Genomic DNA, 16,820 nt, shown 5'->3' with positions numbered 1-16,820 from the left:
CTGCTAATGGCAATTCTGTTATTACAGTTAAAGCAGATCATTCATCTACCACAAATTGCTTTACTGAGAAAAAGACCAGGCCAGTAAAAATGGGCAAAGCAACTCAATACTAAATAATAGACACCAAACTAGTTCTAAGTATCTTCAATTAAAAATTTTAATATTTTATGCATTGTGTGTGACAGCATAGCATTGTGCATAACAGTTAAGGATCAAAGTCTGTGCTCACTCCCCATGTGGAAGTAATGCAATTCGATTACCACTACAAACATCAGGTATATTTCAGCAAATCCCTTGCAGCTACGTGGGTATAACTGTTACATTTACCTTACTATGACAGTGATGTACTCTTAATCTGATGCACTAATCATGTAACCCCTGTCAGAACCACCTCATGATCTCAATCAAAGCATTGAAAGAAATGATGGTGAGAAAAAATACTAAAGCAGTGTTATGTCTTTCATCTTTTTTATTTTTAAAGTAGTCACATATATTACATAATAATTTACCTTTTCATTATGTTGATATAATTACGCTATACAGTAAACCCATGAAGAAAATAAAACGTTCTACATATAAAACTATAACTACCTCTAATGTCTAAGCACTACAAAGTAGTGACAAAATTATCCACACGAAAAGTTTCCTTTGATATGGAAGATTGATTTCTCTTGTCAACATTTCCTGTAGTTTTCACAACACTACATTTAACAGCTGAACAGTAACTTTCTGACCCAACTTCTTTCCTTACATGTCCATTGACTCCATTCAATAACTGTAAGTGTTGTTTTTCATATAAACTATTAGTTCCATTCACTTGATTTCCAGTAACAGTGGAATATAAACTGTTTAGATTGGGCCAGACAAATGGTGGCATCCATATGGGGTTTGTAAATGTTTGTAGCTGAGCCAGTTGAATGGACCGAGCTTGCAAAGCAGCCAATTGTGCTGCAGCAGTGTAGTAGAGTGGAGAAGTGAATAATGGATTTGCAAAAAGTGATGACTGACTACCGTCAGTGGCAGCGTGTTCTAAACAAGGAGACATATTATTATAACATTAAAGCACAACCTGACAATACAAAACACGGTGATTCACATTGAGAACCCATTTTTAAAATAAAAACATTCTCCATACTTTCCCAATAGAGCCCCGGCCATGACACACAGAATACTTAGAAACTTTGAAAAATGTGCAGTCAGATGGAAGGAATTCACTAGTCCCTTACTGGATGCCATTTTAATAGTTTTGTAATGTGTATGTATATTGTCTTGTTTGTAATCATTGAACTTGTTAGCAGTACATATTTGTTGTCATATATTGTAGTTACTGCTGTCAAGTTTTGTACAGTGGGACCTCAGTTATCCGGACCCCACTTATCCGGATTCTTGGTTACCCAAACTACGGAAATGACTGCTCTATTAGGATAGTAAAAAATGCTGGTATTTAAAAAAAAAAATTATTTGTGCTATTTTAAGGTTATTGAACATAGTTTCAGAAATACGGACTTTTCAGACTTATGGACCACCCTGGTCCCAAGGGGTTCAGATAACTGAGGTTCCACTGTATGTTTGTGTGTTGCAATGTCTCTCGCAAGGAAGAACAGCTTTAGCTGATTGTATAGAGTAAAAAAAAAAACCCCAATCAATTAGTGTTTACTTTAAAGTGCATACCTACACAACAATTTTTTGATAGTTGTGTCACCAACTCAAAAGTATTAACCACTTCAAAGTCAGTAACATAACTGAACCACAACTTCACCCTAGGTACTGTTGCATCATCGTGACACCTCCAATTCAGTTGTTTGCCTTTACTTACTTAGGATAGCCACTTGCCTATAGGTATACACCATTGTATTGACAAGTGCATTAGGTGAAACATATTTGCTTGCCACAAAGCATACAAAGATGACTGAGATTCTAAAGTTACTCTCAGTACATGTACAAACTTGTAACTTGAAACATGTAACAGCAGATATCAGGTTACTAGATGACTTCCTAATTCAATTGTACCTTTCCCCCCTTTAAAATGTATAGGGAGTCCTGGAGAAGAAGTACCTTTTTCAGTTTCAAAGCAATGTGCATGCCAAAGTAGCCAATTCCAACCTAACAAACTATATGTTTCTCAGATAGGTAATCAGCACTCTATCATATAAGTAGAGCTGGGCGATATTACAATTACCGACAATATATTGTCACCTGAAACATCACGATATTACTAAATATCACGGTATCTACACTTAGGTGGTACAGCGAAAATAAAGCATTATATTTTTCCAAGAAATGTAAAACCAGCACTTCCTTGGAAAAAATGTGACTACCACTTTCATGAAAGAATTGCATAAATATGTGTACACAATTACACTAAATACAATATGACAATATTGCAATTTGAAGACGATACATAAGCAAATATCACAATATACGATAATATCGTGATAATGCCCAGCAATACATATAAGCAGAAAATATGGCAGGGAATTAAATTTGGCAGTTGGCAAATTTTCACTGAAATTGTCAAAATTAAATCCACCAAATGTCCGGCTAGCTAAAGAGATTGAAAACATGGAGAAATCCAATGGAAGACCATAGCTTATTCTGACGAAGATTTAGTCAACATTGAAAGATATTATTTACCATGTTTTACATCCAATACTGATATTTGATATTTATTGTCTATTTCCGATATAGGTTTTCTAATAAACCAATATCATATACACAGCCGATACTTCAAAGTCGAACCGATATGCATTACAGCATAATAGAGTATGTGTTAAATTCATATCTCGTTAAATTACTACAATTCATACAAATTGATGTAATCCTTTGTACTTACGAGTGGTCATTAACAAACTTGTCTGTTTTTGTCAGTGCAAATCACAGAACAAAAAAAAATCGACCACCAAAAAACCCAAAAAGTGGTACAAAAAACCTTGGGGAAAAATATAAATAATTTACCGACCTGGGATTCGAACCCATGCAGGCCAGCTCTTGCAAGGTAACAACTTTACCATTTGACAACTATGTCACTTAGGCCAGTGTAATATCTGTATTGTAGACTTGCGATACCAATACTGGTAATATTGGTATTGGTACAGACCAAATAAAGAGTCCATTTTATCAAAATTAAAAATCGGGCTTGAGTGCCTACCATATAGTAGGTCATTTTTGGAGCAGAATATTTCACAGAAGGGGCAAAATCTGAATTTTGGAGGCTTTAAGTTCCAAGAGTGCATATTTTGAAGTCCAGGTGGATTTGAAATTCGTGTCACAAATTCTGAAAGATACACGTGCTCCTTGCCAACAGCTGACTTACTTATTGAATTCTTGTGCGATGGAGAGAAGTCTTGAGCGGAGCAAATTCTAATCAGCCACCGCCTATGCCAACAATGGCAGTTCTGGATAAGCTGTTTACTGGCTATTGATGCAGTAATGATACTGTTTAACCATTACTACTGACAGAGCTAAAACACAATGTGTCCACGACAAAAATGTTTGATTGCATGAAGGTAAGTCACTTTCGAAGAGAAAAGTCTCTTTGAAATATCCGAAAATAAAAAAAATGACATGCTATACAGTACTAGAAACATTATGTATATGTATACCTGTGTTATTAGTGCTGCTTATATTGTTATCCTCTACTGACTGGTCTTGTTCAACATATTGCTCACTAGAATCATCTTCTGTAACATCTATCACAGAGTCACACTCCATTGATTGTTGTGGAGAAGTTTCATCATCTTCATAACTATTATCACTGTTGCCTTTTTCTTTTTCTTCTGGTAACTTCACTCTGTAATATACCAAAAGATCTGTTGCCAAAATGGTACAAAGTGATGGATATAAGATGAGGCTACTGAACATTTGTCCCTTCAAGTTTAGCTATAATAGTATCATACAGTACTGTATAGTAGAGATAATGAAGGTTTGAGGTTTCAGAGTAATCCCAAACTCTTTTGACAAATTTTTTTTTTTAATTAACAAAATTTTTGCTGATTAGCTAACTGATGCCTTCAGCCAAGCATAACTCGACTTCAGTTAATGTTATGAACTTGATTTCTTCACTTGTTTCAGCTCAAGACATACTTTTTTTTGTAAACTGCAGTAGCTACAATGCATGCATTATGGATTTACTTTTATCCTCCTTTGTATCTCATTTCTTTCTCCACTACCACATAGATATTGATTTGTGGTAACATTTCATGGCTTCAGTGCTATTAAACTATCACAAGAATTGTCCGTAATTTTCCACAGTGGCTGGATTGATTGCAGAGGTGTTTCTCATACTGTTTTTTTGTTTGTAACACCGTATAACAGGTGAAACATATTAATGAAGTGAGTAATTGATAATAGGGGCGTGCATTTGGTTGTAGTCACTGGATTGATTGCAAAGGTGCTTATTATAGTGTTCTTGCTGTATAATGGGTGGCCATTTCACTTTTCAGTAATTAAAATCAGGGCATGTGTTCAGTCACGCAATTAATTTTATGATATGTGTCCAGTGCCATTATTTCCTTTGATGTAGTATTGCTGAACAATGAAATGAGGGAAGTCATCTACACCTGTGACTATACTAGTGGACATTTAATCCTACTTCAGTCATGGCTATACTGTTTGCCAGGCTGTAGTAGAAATCTCCACTAGTATAACCACAAGTGTAGTGACCTCCCTTGTTTCATTGCTTTTTATTTCTATCATCCCTACCCAAATGTAAAATTTTCGTACACTTGTAGTATTAGAAGCATATCACGGGTCAGTATGCTCAGAAAATTACAGGACAGAACAAGTTTAACAGTTTTGAAATATATATATAAACTAGCACTGGTACCTGCCCTATGTGCAGGACTTTATTGCCCTGATTACACTATATTTCAGTATAGTTATACATGTAATGCTGAACAAAGTCTATAGCTCTGCCCTATAGGTGCAGGACTTTATTACCCTGCATGGAAACACTATATTTTAATACACTTATACATGTATGCATACAGTGTAACTTAATTAGTGCTGCAAAAAAACTAACATTTTCTCATTGGTTTTAAAGTAATATTTGTTGTGCTGGCTCTTTAAGAACACAGCATACTAACCCATGCAAACACACCCAACTGTATGTTACCAAAGTTGTGTAATGTACTGCAAGTACACCTATACTCCAGCTATATTTATCAGTTAATCAGGCCTGCCCTATACGTGCAGGATTTCATTGCCCTATATAACACTACTTCAGTTACTAACAATGGTAAGGATATTCATTCAATATTAAAACAAAGTCTACTCTATAAACATAAAAATAATAGTCTCATGTATTTCCAGCAATAGAATTACAATTATCCTTATTTCTATACAAAAGCATATATTATAAGTTGATGTCAAAGTGTTTCCACTGCACTCTAAAAATGAAGTTTGCTTTGTACACAAAAAGTGTGTCCTGTCACACCAAAGTGTGCCCCATGACATTGTTTTTGTGTGCAAAGCACACTTCATTTTTTTTATAATGTGAGAGTTAAAATAAAATGGCACACATTCAGAAAAGAATGTTGCACCAATAAGGTTCAGAATCAGAGAAAAAAAATTATATGAAAAGTTTCTTTTAACAGAAAAAAAGATTGCACTAAAAAGGTTGCCAGAGTGAAAAAAAAATCTAGCTGGATTCAAACTGGGGAACTTGTATTTATAAAGCGCGTGCCCTAGCTAACCACCAAGCCAATCGTCTAACATTACCAATCAACCTTAACCATATTATAAAGGCATGCATGAGTTGACTGGCATAGGGGTTTACTTGTGGTTTGCATACGGTTTACAGAAAGAATTCAAATTCTACACCCTTGCACTAAACACGCTGTAAACGACAAACAATGGCAGTTAGAAGCTTCATTTAAATGCTAGCTTATTCCTAGATGATGAGCACTTTGTTTGGTGCCAAAACCACTTTGATACATACAGCAACTGGTGATAAGAATGTGTGAACTTAAATGGAATGCAGACAGACAGCTTTTCAGCTTTATATATATATATATTAGTCATGTATTGAATTAAGTTAATATACTTACGATGATTTTAAGATGTCTAATCTTTTTGTAAGTAAGTTTCTTTCTTCTCTTAATGTGGATAAACAGCTTTCATTTTCTTCAGCAACACTTTTCAGTTTCTGAAGTATTATATGAAACTACATCACATTCAAATACACAGCACATAAAGAAATGCAAATAATATTCTGTCAGCCTTTACATTACTTTTCTTTTATTTCACTCAGTAGGATCAAAGGCAACTTGAAGCCATACTATATCCTAAAACTACAAACACAGCAAAAATTGAACCATACACACTTATTGTCTTTGACAAAATTGATAATAAACAAATAAATAAATACAACTTGGTTGTTTATCTAGCCTCATTGTTGATGTTGTTGTTGACCAGCACTGAAGGTCTGACAGCAACATGTGCTGCAGCCTTTGGATGAAGTCAAATGCTTCAAAGTGTGGGATAAAAGGTGTATCATAACATAATTAGTGTTGCTGTCAGACCTTCAGTGCTGGTCACTGTAAAGTGCTAATAATAAATAATAATAAATAATTATATGAAATCATTGTTATCAACACTTCGACTTCAGCAATTGTGAAATGCCAAGTGCTTTAAAGTGTGGGATAGAAGCTATAGCTATTAAACCACATCTGCACTTGTAGGATATCATTGTTATCAACCCGAGGCTGAGGCGAAATCTTTGTTATCAACAACTCGGCTTCGGGTTGATGACAATGATATCCTACTTGTAGTGGGGTACCATACCTCACACAGAACACTATGATGGCATCAGTGTACGTAAATTGTTTGGGTCACTGTTTATCCTAGCAACTGTGGCCTGGTGGTTTTGATTTGGACAGTATAATTAGATAATTATAAAATCTAGGATAATTAATGCTTTATGTAAAGACATAAAGTTGAGGAGTATATTGATATAGTCCCAACCCTTCACAAACTTGCATAATACAGGTCCCATATTATTTCAAAGGAATTCAATTAGACAGCATACATAACTGCTTGTTACGTCAGATGATTGCCCTCCAATTTGAATAAAAGCATTGCATTGCCAAGGCGATTTGTGTGTGAATATCACAATTGGCTAGTGCAGAATTTAGCCAATAGAAATGATATGGGATCTGTACTTCACCGGACCCTTACTCTTTCAAAGGGGTGGGAGATGCCAGACTATGGTATTGATCCATGTGTTCTCAAACTGTCTTATAACATGGCTTATAACATGGCTTGGGAGGGGGGCAGGGAAGTGTGTGCTGTATATTTACTGATCAGTAGGTATGACTCTCTTGAACCCCATAGAGAACATTTAAATTGTAAAGGTAGTATAGCTTGGTGAGTTTTGAGTTGACTCTTCAAGTGATCAATGAACAGTAATAATGAGTTGTATGCACCCAGACATTTATTTCTTATAATTTGTAAACCAGCTGAAAAATATTATTTCTCCTAGCAGCAGCTAAGCCTTGTTCTACAATTTAAGCTTTTGTAATCTTGTACTGTACAAGACTAAGTACAAAACCTTGTATTAAGGTAGCACCCCCTGGCCTTCATTTAGGACCCAGTGTTTATATCAGCCCAGCTTTTATAATATAGATAAATACATACGGTATTTAATGTCCCTTGTGTTTGGTGTACATGTAGTCAATGTGTCTGTCTATAATCAAAGTGCCTGCTAATTCAATCTACACACTGTTTGCACCCAATACAAATCATGATTCAGACTTTCCTGCACAAAATAGCATCCCAAAATCACTCATCAACTATAACTTTGGCTGTATTGCTTCCCTGAACACATAACACAAAGGTATCAACACCCAGCAGTATACAAATACAGTCATTCTGTTCTGTGCTTAATTTAATGAAAATTATAGAGCAGTGTGGTTGCTCCATGAATCACAATTGAGGAAATTTTACTAGGGATCACAGAAAAAAAGCAATGAAACAAGGGAGGTCATCTACACCTGTAGTTATATTTGCTGTCCTAATTCATCCTGTCAATATATAGCTGTAGGGATTAAATGTCAACTAGTATATAGCTGCAGGTGTAGATGACCTCTCTTGTTTCATCGCATTTTTTGTGATCCCTGCTCAAATTTCCTTTCACTTGTTTGTTTACTTTTTTTGCAGGAGCATAATTCATTACCTGCATCAAAGGAAAGAATGGCGCCAGACACATTAATTATGTGACTGAACACGTGCCCCAATTATCAATGACTGAAATGTAAAGTTGCCATTCTGCTTATTTTTCAGCTGTGTTCCACCCAATATATAGTGTTATAAATAAAGAACAGTATGACAAGTGCTTCTGCAATCAATCCAGCCACTACAGAAATTATGGTTGAATGCATGCCCCAACTATAGCGAAGTGGCCATTTTGCTTCAGTTCCAGCTATGTTCCACTGATACAAGAAATGCCTCTGCAATCAATCCAGTCACACTACAGAAATTAAAGTACTGAAGCCATGTCATGAGTTACCGCCCATCAACACCTACTCCAGGTGGTGGTGGAGAAAGAAATGGGACACAAAGGAGGACAAATGATGTGTGTATTGTAGTTGCTGTGGTTGACGAAAAGGTATGTCTCAGGCTGAAGCAATGTCAAACAGTGAAGAAATCAAACCTGTACCTTTATCCATAGTTGAGTTATGCTTGGCTAGAGGCATCAGTCAGGCATGCAAGTCAGTTAGCACAAAATTTATTAAAGACAAAACAACCCAAACCTCCATGATCCCTACTATATGGTACTATCGTACTGTACAATACTACCATTTCGTATGAGTCCATTAAACTTTATAACTAAAGTTTGTGTATCCATCATATCCTATGTATCTGTAGATATACTGCAGATATGTATAAATTAAAAATAACTTCACCCACTTCAATTCTGTGTTGTGGTCTAACCTTTATCTCATCTATTGCAGTACACAAGGTAGTTCTTAGAATTGGCTTTTTGTGTGTGTAGGGTTGGAGCTCCTGGTGAAGTGCTAGCTGTGCTTGTTTTAAACTCCTTCGTCTAATAATATAACAGCCTAACCACAGTTGCATGCAATCATAAATTACTTACCTTTTCTTTTCTTTGGCATTATGTACCATCTTAGCATGGGAAACAGATTTGGTACTGTGAAACTCAAGTTCAGGAAGGTGACCAGAAACATCATCATCTGAGTCTTCATCATCTTTAACAAATGGGTTTTCTACTCTCTTGATATCCACAGCATAAGCATCCACTTCCAATGACTCTACAGTAGTAGGAGCTTGGGCTTTATGTAATTTTCTTTTCTTATTGCCTTTTAACAGATTCAAGCCACTACAACCATTCAATGAGTTAGTACCTACAAAGAACAAACCACATATAATGCTATAGGTATCAGTACTTCCTCATGTGGTGTATTTTCTTATAATCAAATTTAAGCTAATATATACCAGAACTAATTATAATTTGACAGGACATATTATTTAGTTCTGACTTTTGGGAAAGTTTTCTAGTACAAAACTTGTAGTAGTTAATCATAACTGCCATACAATGTAATCAACTGTTAACCTCCATAGCATCGCACTGTAAGTGCTCTGTAACTATACTAATAACATGGGATTGGAAGCTCCGTTTACAGACTCAATATAATGTGTACATTCTGGGTACACTCCTTGTAGTTTTGCAGATTGTCTTTCAGTTGGTGAATCCCATTGATGGCTGAATTCCTGGCAATCACTGGCTGAATTGCTGAATCGTGCCATATTAACCTTACAATACACAGAACTACTTAGTAACCATATATCTAAACACAAAAGGAATTAAACTATGTGTTTATGTTTAATCCTAACTAACTCAGTGTTGCGCATGTGTATAAGTGTGAATGTGTATATTCCTCTGCATGTGTATATCTAAACACATATATAAACTAAGGAATTAAACTATGTTGTTTTTGTTTACATACTAATAACCACAATGAATTTATTAGACAACAAATCTTAACCAGCCTGATGTGGAATATCAGTGTTTCACATTATATGTATATCAGTGGCAAATACAGGGAGGTTGCAATGGTTTCAGCTGAAACCCCCTCTGAAAATAGCTCGCACCCCTAATTTATTGACGATTCATGTGGGTGACGATTCGCAATCGTGTGGGTGATAACATCATGAAGAGTTATACATAGTGTATTATATTAGGACTTTTTCTACTGGCCAAACTTCATACTTTTGCCTTTGAAATCAGCAGTACGTTGCTCAACTTTTTTTTTTTTTTTGTCTTTGACTTAAAGGCTAGGCTGAAATTGCAGTTCTAGAGTGGAGATCTGCCCCTGACAATTATTGAAAAACTTCCTCAACCTGAAACCCCCTTCGAAAATTTCTAGATCCACCACTGTATATGTACTGGTGTCCACCATCTCACATCCACGCTGATCTCCAGCTGTCTCCATCATTGTATAGTAATGTCAGACAAGTTTTAACTTGAGAACAATAATACAACTTTCCAGCTACACTTAATACATGATTACATAATAAACACACACTAGTCGAAATGAGTTGGCATGTCCATTTGAATAATAGCGCATCTTGCTATGAAACACAAAACAATTTAAAGAGAGACAAAAAAATTATTCCATGCGTAAGTTATAATGCCATGCCACTATACAGCCATCAGTGGGTTAATTAATTACATTAAATACCAATCAAAAGAATGTTCTAGCACTGATGACGTCTTAGTACATGGTAAAGTAGTCATAACAGTAATGACGTTGTGTTGTATTATAATAAGGAAAGTCGTCTCAACAGATGAGAGAGAAAACAGTAATATACCATTACTATTATTTAAATGATAGAGTCTCCTTCACCATGAAAAGCAATGGGCTGAGCAGTATAACTGAAACTTCGTAACAATTTAATACTTGTGGATGGATTCTTCAGAGGTTGCATTAAATTTGTTGTCATTGCTAACAGGTCCTCTGTGGGTTGTCATAATAGTGTGGTGCTTGGGTGGCTTAATTCTTAGCTCACTGTAATCCATCTGGTCTCTATTCACCTATATCTCATCGGATAATAGTCCCTGACCTGAAATTATTTATTAGGCTTATAAACACTTTATTAAATGTTAGATTTATTGGAAACTATCACACACCACAGAATATCTTCTGGCCACCACATCTGACACCAGTTATTTCAAAGAATGTGATAATTTCTATTAACACTAGAGCCATCTGGTTTAGTGACCTCTCAGAGGTGTAGGCATAATACAATTAAGTTGTGATGTCATAACAGCTGCAACCTCATAACACTTGATAATTAAAATTTCATGTGCCTTTGCAAGATTCCCATCAATGACACAACTACTAATACCAGTATAATATTTATATGACACATTGAGATTGCCCAGGGCTGTTTCAGTTTCAACTACAACTACAAAACCTCATACTACCCCACCCATTTTGTCTGCTACATTTTCCATCTAAAACAGTTTAACTAAAGCTAAAGTAGTACAGGGGCTTGTAACATTAGAGAGAATGAATACATAAAGCTTCTGATACCACTCAAATGCAATGTCGTCTTGCATGAGTGTGAGCAATTGAAAAACTGACTAATTAAAGGAAGTGGCACATGTTTCACTCACGAGTATTCATCCAATTTTGTTTGGGATGAATGCTCGTGAGCAAAACAGGTGCCACACCCTTTAATTTTAGAGTTTTTTTTAAATTGCTCGCACTAATGCGAGATGACGTTTCATTTGAGTGGTACGTACCGTAATTATTCACTGACAAAATGTTCACTTCTGGAAGTCACAGTTGTCTACTGTTCACACTTGTATTATGTACTATACCAACAACAACATTCAGTGTTCAGCTAAGGAAGCCACATTATGTTTTATAATAATTGTCTTTTGTGTCACAAGATGCAATAAACGTCTAACACTGCTGGGTATACACAGACATAATACTAAGGATCGTCAGGGTTAAAATATTGACCAGAAACCAGCATCACAATACCTTCATGGTGCCTTGGCAGTATTGGTTGGGTATAACCAAGCCCAAAAGTACCTTCAATGTGACCCAAAATGCTCACCAATAAGCTGCTTCAAAATTTAAAATTTTGTTTAGTGACTGACTGACAAACTAACTGATTGCCTTCAGACCAGTGTAATGTAGAGCTGAGCGATAGTGGCGATTAATCGGTTATTGTGATAGCTATTAACAATTGTGATCTTGATGGTATACTATCGTGCTATCGTGATTACTCATCCATATCTGTGCTTGGTCAAATATGGATAACAAAAGCAAAGATGATAATGTTGAAGTTCAGAAAACCAGTAGCTTGAGCACGGACAACAAAGATAACAACTGTAATACTGACACATAACAATTATTAGTGGAGTGTTAGAAAAGCAGATGTGTGGTGTGTACATAATTGGAGTATTCAAGTGTTTATATACGTGAGATTGAGTGTCTTTAATAACTGCTAGTAACTATCGTGATACTATCGTTATCGTGGTATAAAAGTTACTATCAAATCGTGATTATGATAGTTGTACTATTGCTCAGCTCTAGTGTAATGGCTAAAGCCATGGGCAGACGTTGCTTCAGCCCGACATGTAACCAGACTCTATGATATGTTACAAAAAGTTAACAAACAAGTGTAGGAATTTTACAAGCTAGCAGAGATCATCACAATAGAAAGTACTTAAACGAGAGAGAATTACCTGGAGCCAAGCTGGATATGGGCTAAAGTAGTGATTAAACGTGCACTTCAGATGATGACCCCCTTGTTTAAGCACTTTTATTGTAACAGTCCATATTAGCTTGTAAAATTCTTAATTTTTCCTTACACCTTTAAATTTTATTTGCAAGTTAGTGTAAACAACCAATTATCGACTGGTAAGTATTATCAACCTAATAGTTTTCTGCAAAAATAATGAATTCCTCTGCAGATTCATATTTGTTTGTTGGACTATTATAATGGTTTCTGTACTCTTTTAACCTATACATAGGTTTAACCCCCATCAGAGAAGGGTTTTACGATATACTAGACCAACTGCTTCCTGTTGCAACTTTGTGTTATAATACGAAGGCAAGTCGCAACATTTCAGTGGAGATGATAAATCACCCAAAAAGCCCAAGACCAACAGTATACCAGTACTATAGTGCTGTAAGCAATGAAAACATACAGCCTCAAGGTTTATACATCCTTACAACTGTGATGAAGCCTGAAACACGTCTGACTGATAAGCTGGACTGGTTGCTACTGACTGGCTGCTTGCTTAATGCACCCTTGTAAGTGGCAATAGCAGCCAGGTTATTCTTCAACAAGGTTAAAAACAAAGACCAATCTAGCGAAGAGTTGTATTGATATTTATGTGTTATTAAACTGGTTACAGTTATCTCTCACATTCCAATCATGCGATTGATCTGAAACTTGGTGAGAATGTACATTACATACTGAATTCTATCAGATAGGACAGAGTTGCCAGATGCAGTGATATTAGCAACTGGTTGATATGGTACCGCTCAAATGTAACATCATTTTGCAAGAGTGCGAGTGATTAAAAAACAAGCCAATTAAAGGGCGTGGCACCCGTTTTGCTCACAAGTATTCATCCCGGGATGAATACTTGTGAGTGAAATGGGTGCCACGCCCTTTAAATAGCTCATCTTTTAATCACTTGCACTCTTGCGAGATGACGTTGCATTTCAGCGGTACCATAATTTATATGTGGAAAATATGTTTGCATGGTTATAACAAGAACCAGTGGTCAATAATTCCTACATTACATGATCTCAGTCTACCGCACAGAGTATTAAAATGAATGGGTCTACAAAAAATGGGACCACAACAATTTTATAGCTGAATGACAGCCAATTAAAGCAGATGGTGAAAACTGGGAGGTTGTAGGATCTTTGTTCACTAAGTTAAAGGATAAATTAATCGGTTGCTTATGCTATCACTTTTCATGTGTTTTGCAGACAGTTTCATGTCCTTACATTAAACACCAGCGTATTGTATAACATATACACATTTTTCAAATATCACACATGAAACATTACCCATTCCTACATACTTTCTGAATGCAGCGATTTCAGTTATTCGTGTATGTCAAACAATACACAACTTTATAGCGTATACAAACAAGCTCATGTATTATTATTGTGTAGAACTCTAAATCTACACAGATATAACAACAGGGACAGTCATATATACACGCATGCATTACATGTCTGGTTGCATGATGTGAGCATCTAAAGAATATATCCATACACAACCATTGTAGCCTAGCCAAAGTGCCGTCTATGTATCAATGCACAGTATACAATCAGTTTAATCTCCATGTATTGTCTCTTACAACCACTAAGTCCTACAATGGGTAAGTTTATGAATGACGATTATGTACCATTACATCAGCACGCTCGTACATGGTTGCATAATCAGTCATGTCATGCAATTACTACCTCATAACAAGTCCTGTAATAAAATGGCAAAGCAGAACCTCCTAAGATTTTCACCACACCAGTTAATGGGGTCTGTATAGCCACATTCTGGCATGCAAACAATCCATGACACTAATTTCTTGGAACTCAGAACTTGCTGGCTGTGCCTCAAGTAAACAACGCTTACACTCCCATGGCAAGATTACATACCCTCTATTGACAAGTATGTCTGTAGTTCTGGATAACAAAGTCAACTTCACTGAATGACTTAGCTACTGAGTTTATGACAGCCTCAGTTGTAGTTGCTGGCAGTTCATCACGGTGTTTCTGTCTCACATGCACGTGTCTATAACAACATCATAGTCTTACCAGCGTCATTGGGTCTTGTTCTCTTTCCTTCCAAGATGTTTGAAGCTTCAACAATGAGCAACAAATTTCCTTCTTCTCTATTGCATCGACTATTGCTCATATCGTGACCAATTTCGGCTCAGCTGCGCGATGAGTGAAATACAAACGTCTTATATACTAAGTTGCACTTACAATTGTGATAGAAGGTTTTGATGTAGAATCGACGTTCACAGTGCAGATTCACTATAGACTATACAGGTAGCTAGTTCGTACCGCATTAAATATGTGACGCATGGCTATTAAGTAATTAGCATTGGCATGCGGACGTGATGGTGTAATTTACCAAATACGTGGGCGACCCGTACGTGGGCGAAGCAGAACCTGAAGTGGAGTTGAGCCAATTCGTTGAAAATCCATTAGCTAGTAATATCATCCCACCAAATGCAACTGAATTCATTTCTCAAACTCGTCTTCTATTGTTCTAGTCGCGTAGTTACGTGGTGCACCTAGCTATAGTCTATATAGCCATGTCTTTGTCAGACCTTCAGGGGCTAAAAAAAGGGGCTAGTTGTGGCCAAAAAGCTAGTTGTAAATGACTTTTGGCTAGTTGTAAATGATGATTTGGCTAGTTGTAAAAGTCAGACTAAATAGCAAGCTGCAACAGAGTCAAAAATTATGTACATGTGCTGTGCATGTTTACAGGGATTTGACTAAAAGTACCTTAAAGATCCAATCTTGGGATTGCCATGCTCAAAAAATTTTCCACTTGCGGTCCACTAAAATTGCAACTTATAGTTATGGTCATTTTCACAGTCCACTATTGATATAAAATAATTGCCTTAAAATCTTATAAAACAATAGTCTGATCTAAATAATTGGCTTGTTAGCCACATCGCTGTAAGTTTGTTTGCTATTTCCTAGTTCCAGGTCTCAGTCTCTTATCTCAAATTGCTTCCAGATTTAATCTTGCCACTATGTTTCAACTAGGTAAATATGATCCCATACTCCCCTGAAATCTCTTCAATCATTCCCTTCACTGACATTTTGCTACACAACAATCGTCACAATATAGAACACAAAATACAAACACAAAGAAAATTTTGTTTATATGTAGCTACTACCCCCCCCGTCCCAGGTTTGGGCTAGTTGTAAAAAATAGTTTTTTTAGCCACTGATCCGGCTAAGGCTGCAGCACAAGTTGCTGTCAGACCTTCAGTGCTGCTCACTGTAAAGCGCTAATAATAATGTGTTTACTCCACTAAAATCCTCCTATGTCTTTTATCTTGTTGTGGTCAAAAATAAAATTTAATTGTCTGACCCCAAATTATTTTGTAAACAAACTCCACTAATTGTTATGGTTCATATTTGTCAAGGGTGGGTCATCTGGAGATCATATAAGGCTTCAGTTGTTTCAGTGGTGAAAATCTCAAGAGTATTTTAATTGAAAAAAGGTGTATCAGTCCACCCTGAAACAACTTATCAAGTTGACATGACCTAAACAGATAACACAACGTCAGTAATGAAATGTGAATCACCACAGATGTGTGTATGCCAATATGGAATTTACTACTTGACCCATAATAATGGACTAGTGGGTGACAGGTTTTTTCTACATTTTAATGTTAATTGTGAAATGTGTAGTAATAGCTTTAGCACAATGAGTTGCAATACTCTGTATAGTTGATAATAAGGAATGGTTGAAATGTCAACTACACAACTGACCAGTCACCCACTAATGGCTACTATGTAATTGTTACAAAACCAAAACAATCCGGCACACAGAAGATGTGTATGTGTGACTACTAACACTATCAGAACATGCACCTTGTGTGAGTCAAATCTATAGTGCTGCCGATCATATGGGTGTATGGGATGTCTCTCTGTGTTATATGAAATGCTTTGGTGTCATTGCACGAATCATTTTTTGAGGAAATGATTACATAACATGTACATATTTGGTGGTGAGGATATCAAGTCAATAACTGACCACAATTGCTTGTGTCAGTCGCACAACTCCTTGTAGTGACT

General features: G+C 36.2%; 1 protein-coding gene across 1 annotated transcript; it reads right to left on the bottom strand.

Annotated features, from left to right (window-relative positions):
- Positions 1-451: 451 nt before the first annotated feature.
- LOC136266968 (uncharacterized) lies at positions 452-15,108 on the bottom strand. The gene is made up of 7 exons (XM_066062015.1): positions 14,985-15,108; positions 14,814-14,935; positions 9,095-9,362; positions 8,932-9,043; positions 6,048-6,145; positions 3,603-3,790; positions 452-1,029 (listed from the first exon to the last, which is right to left on the bottom strand). Exons 2-7 carry the CDS (start codon positions 14,911-14,913, stop codon positions 608-610), a joined length of 1,188 nt encoding a protein of 395 aa, XP_065918087.1. The 5' UTR covers positions 14,914-14,935; positions 14,985-15,108; the 3' UTR covers positions 452-607.
- Positions 15,109-16,820: the final 1,712 nt, after the last annotated feature.

The sequence above is a fragment of the Dysidea avara genome, chromosome 9, assembly GCF_963678975.1.
Source record: "Dysidea avara chromosome 9, odDysAvar1.4, whole genome shotgun sequence".
NCBI classification, from domain to species: domain Eukaryota; kingdom Metazoa; phylum Porifera; class Demospongiae; order Dictyoceratida; family Dysideidae; genus Dysidea; species Dysidea avara.
The sequence above is the reverse complement of the archived record's forward strand: the minus strand, read 5'-3'. Positions and strand labels throughout refer to the sequence as shown.

Bases quoted from the DNA above. Each gene is read 5' to 3' on its own strand.
- LOC136266968 (XM_066062015.1), bottom strand. From the start codon at position 14,913: ATGAGCAATAGTCGATGCAATAGAGAAGAAGGAAATTTGTTGCTCATT. The intron at 9,363-14,813 runs GTAAGACTATGA...TGTTCTTTGTAG, and splicing joins AACAAGACCCAATGACGCTG to GTACTAACTCATTGAATGGT. The intron at 6,146-8,931 runs GTTAGACCACAA...ATAATACTTCAG, and splicing joins CTGCAATAGATGAGATAAAG to AAACTGAAAAGTGTTGCTGA.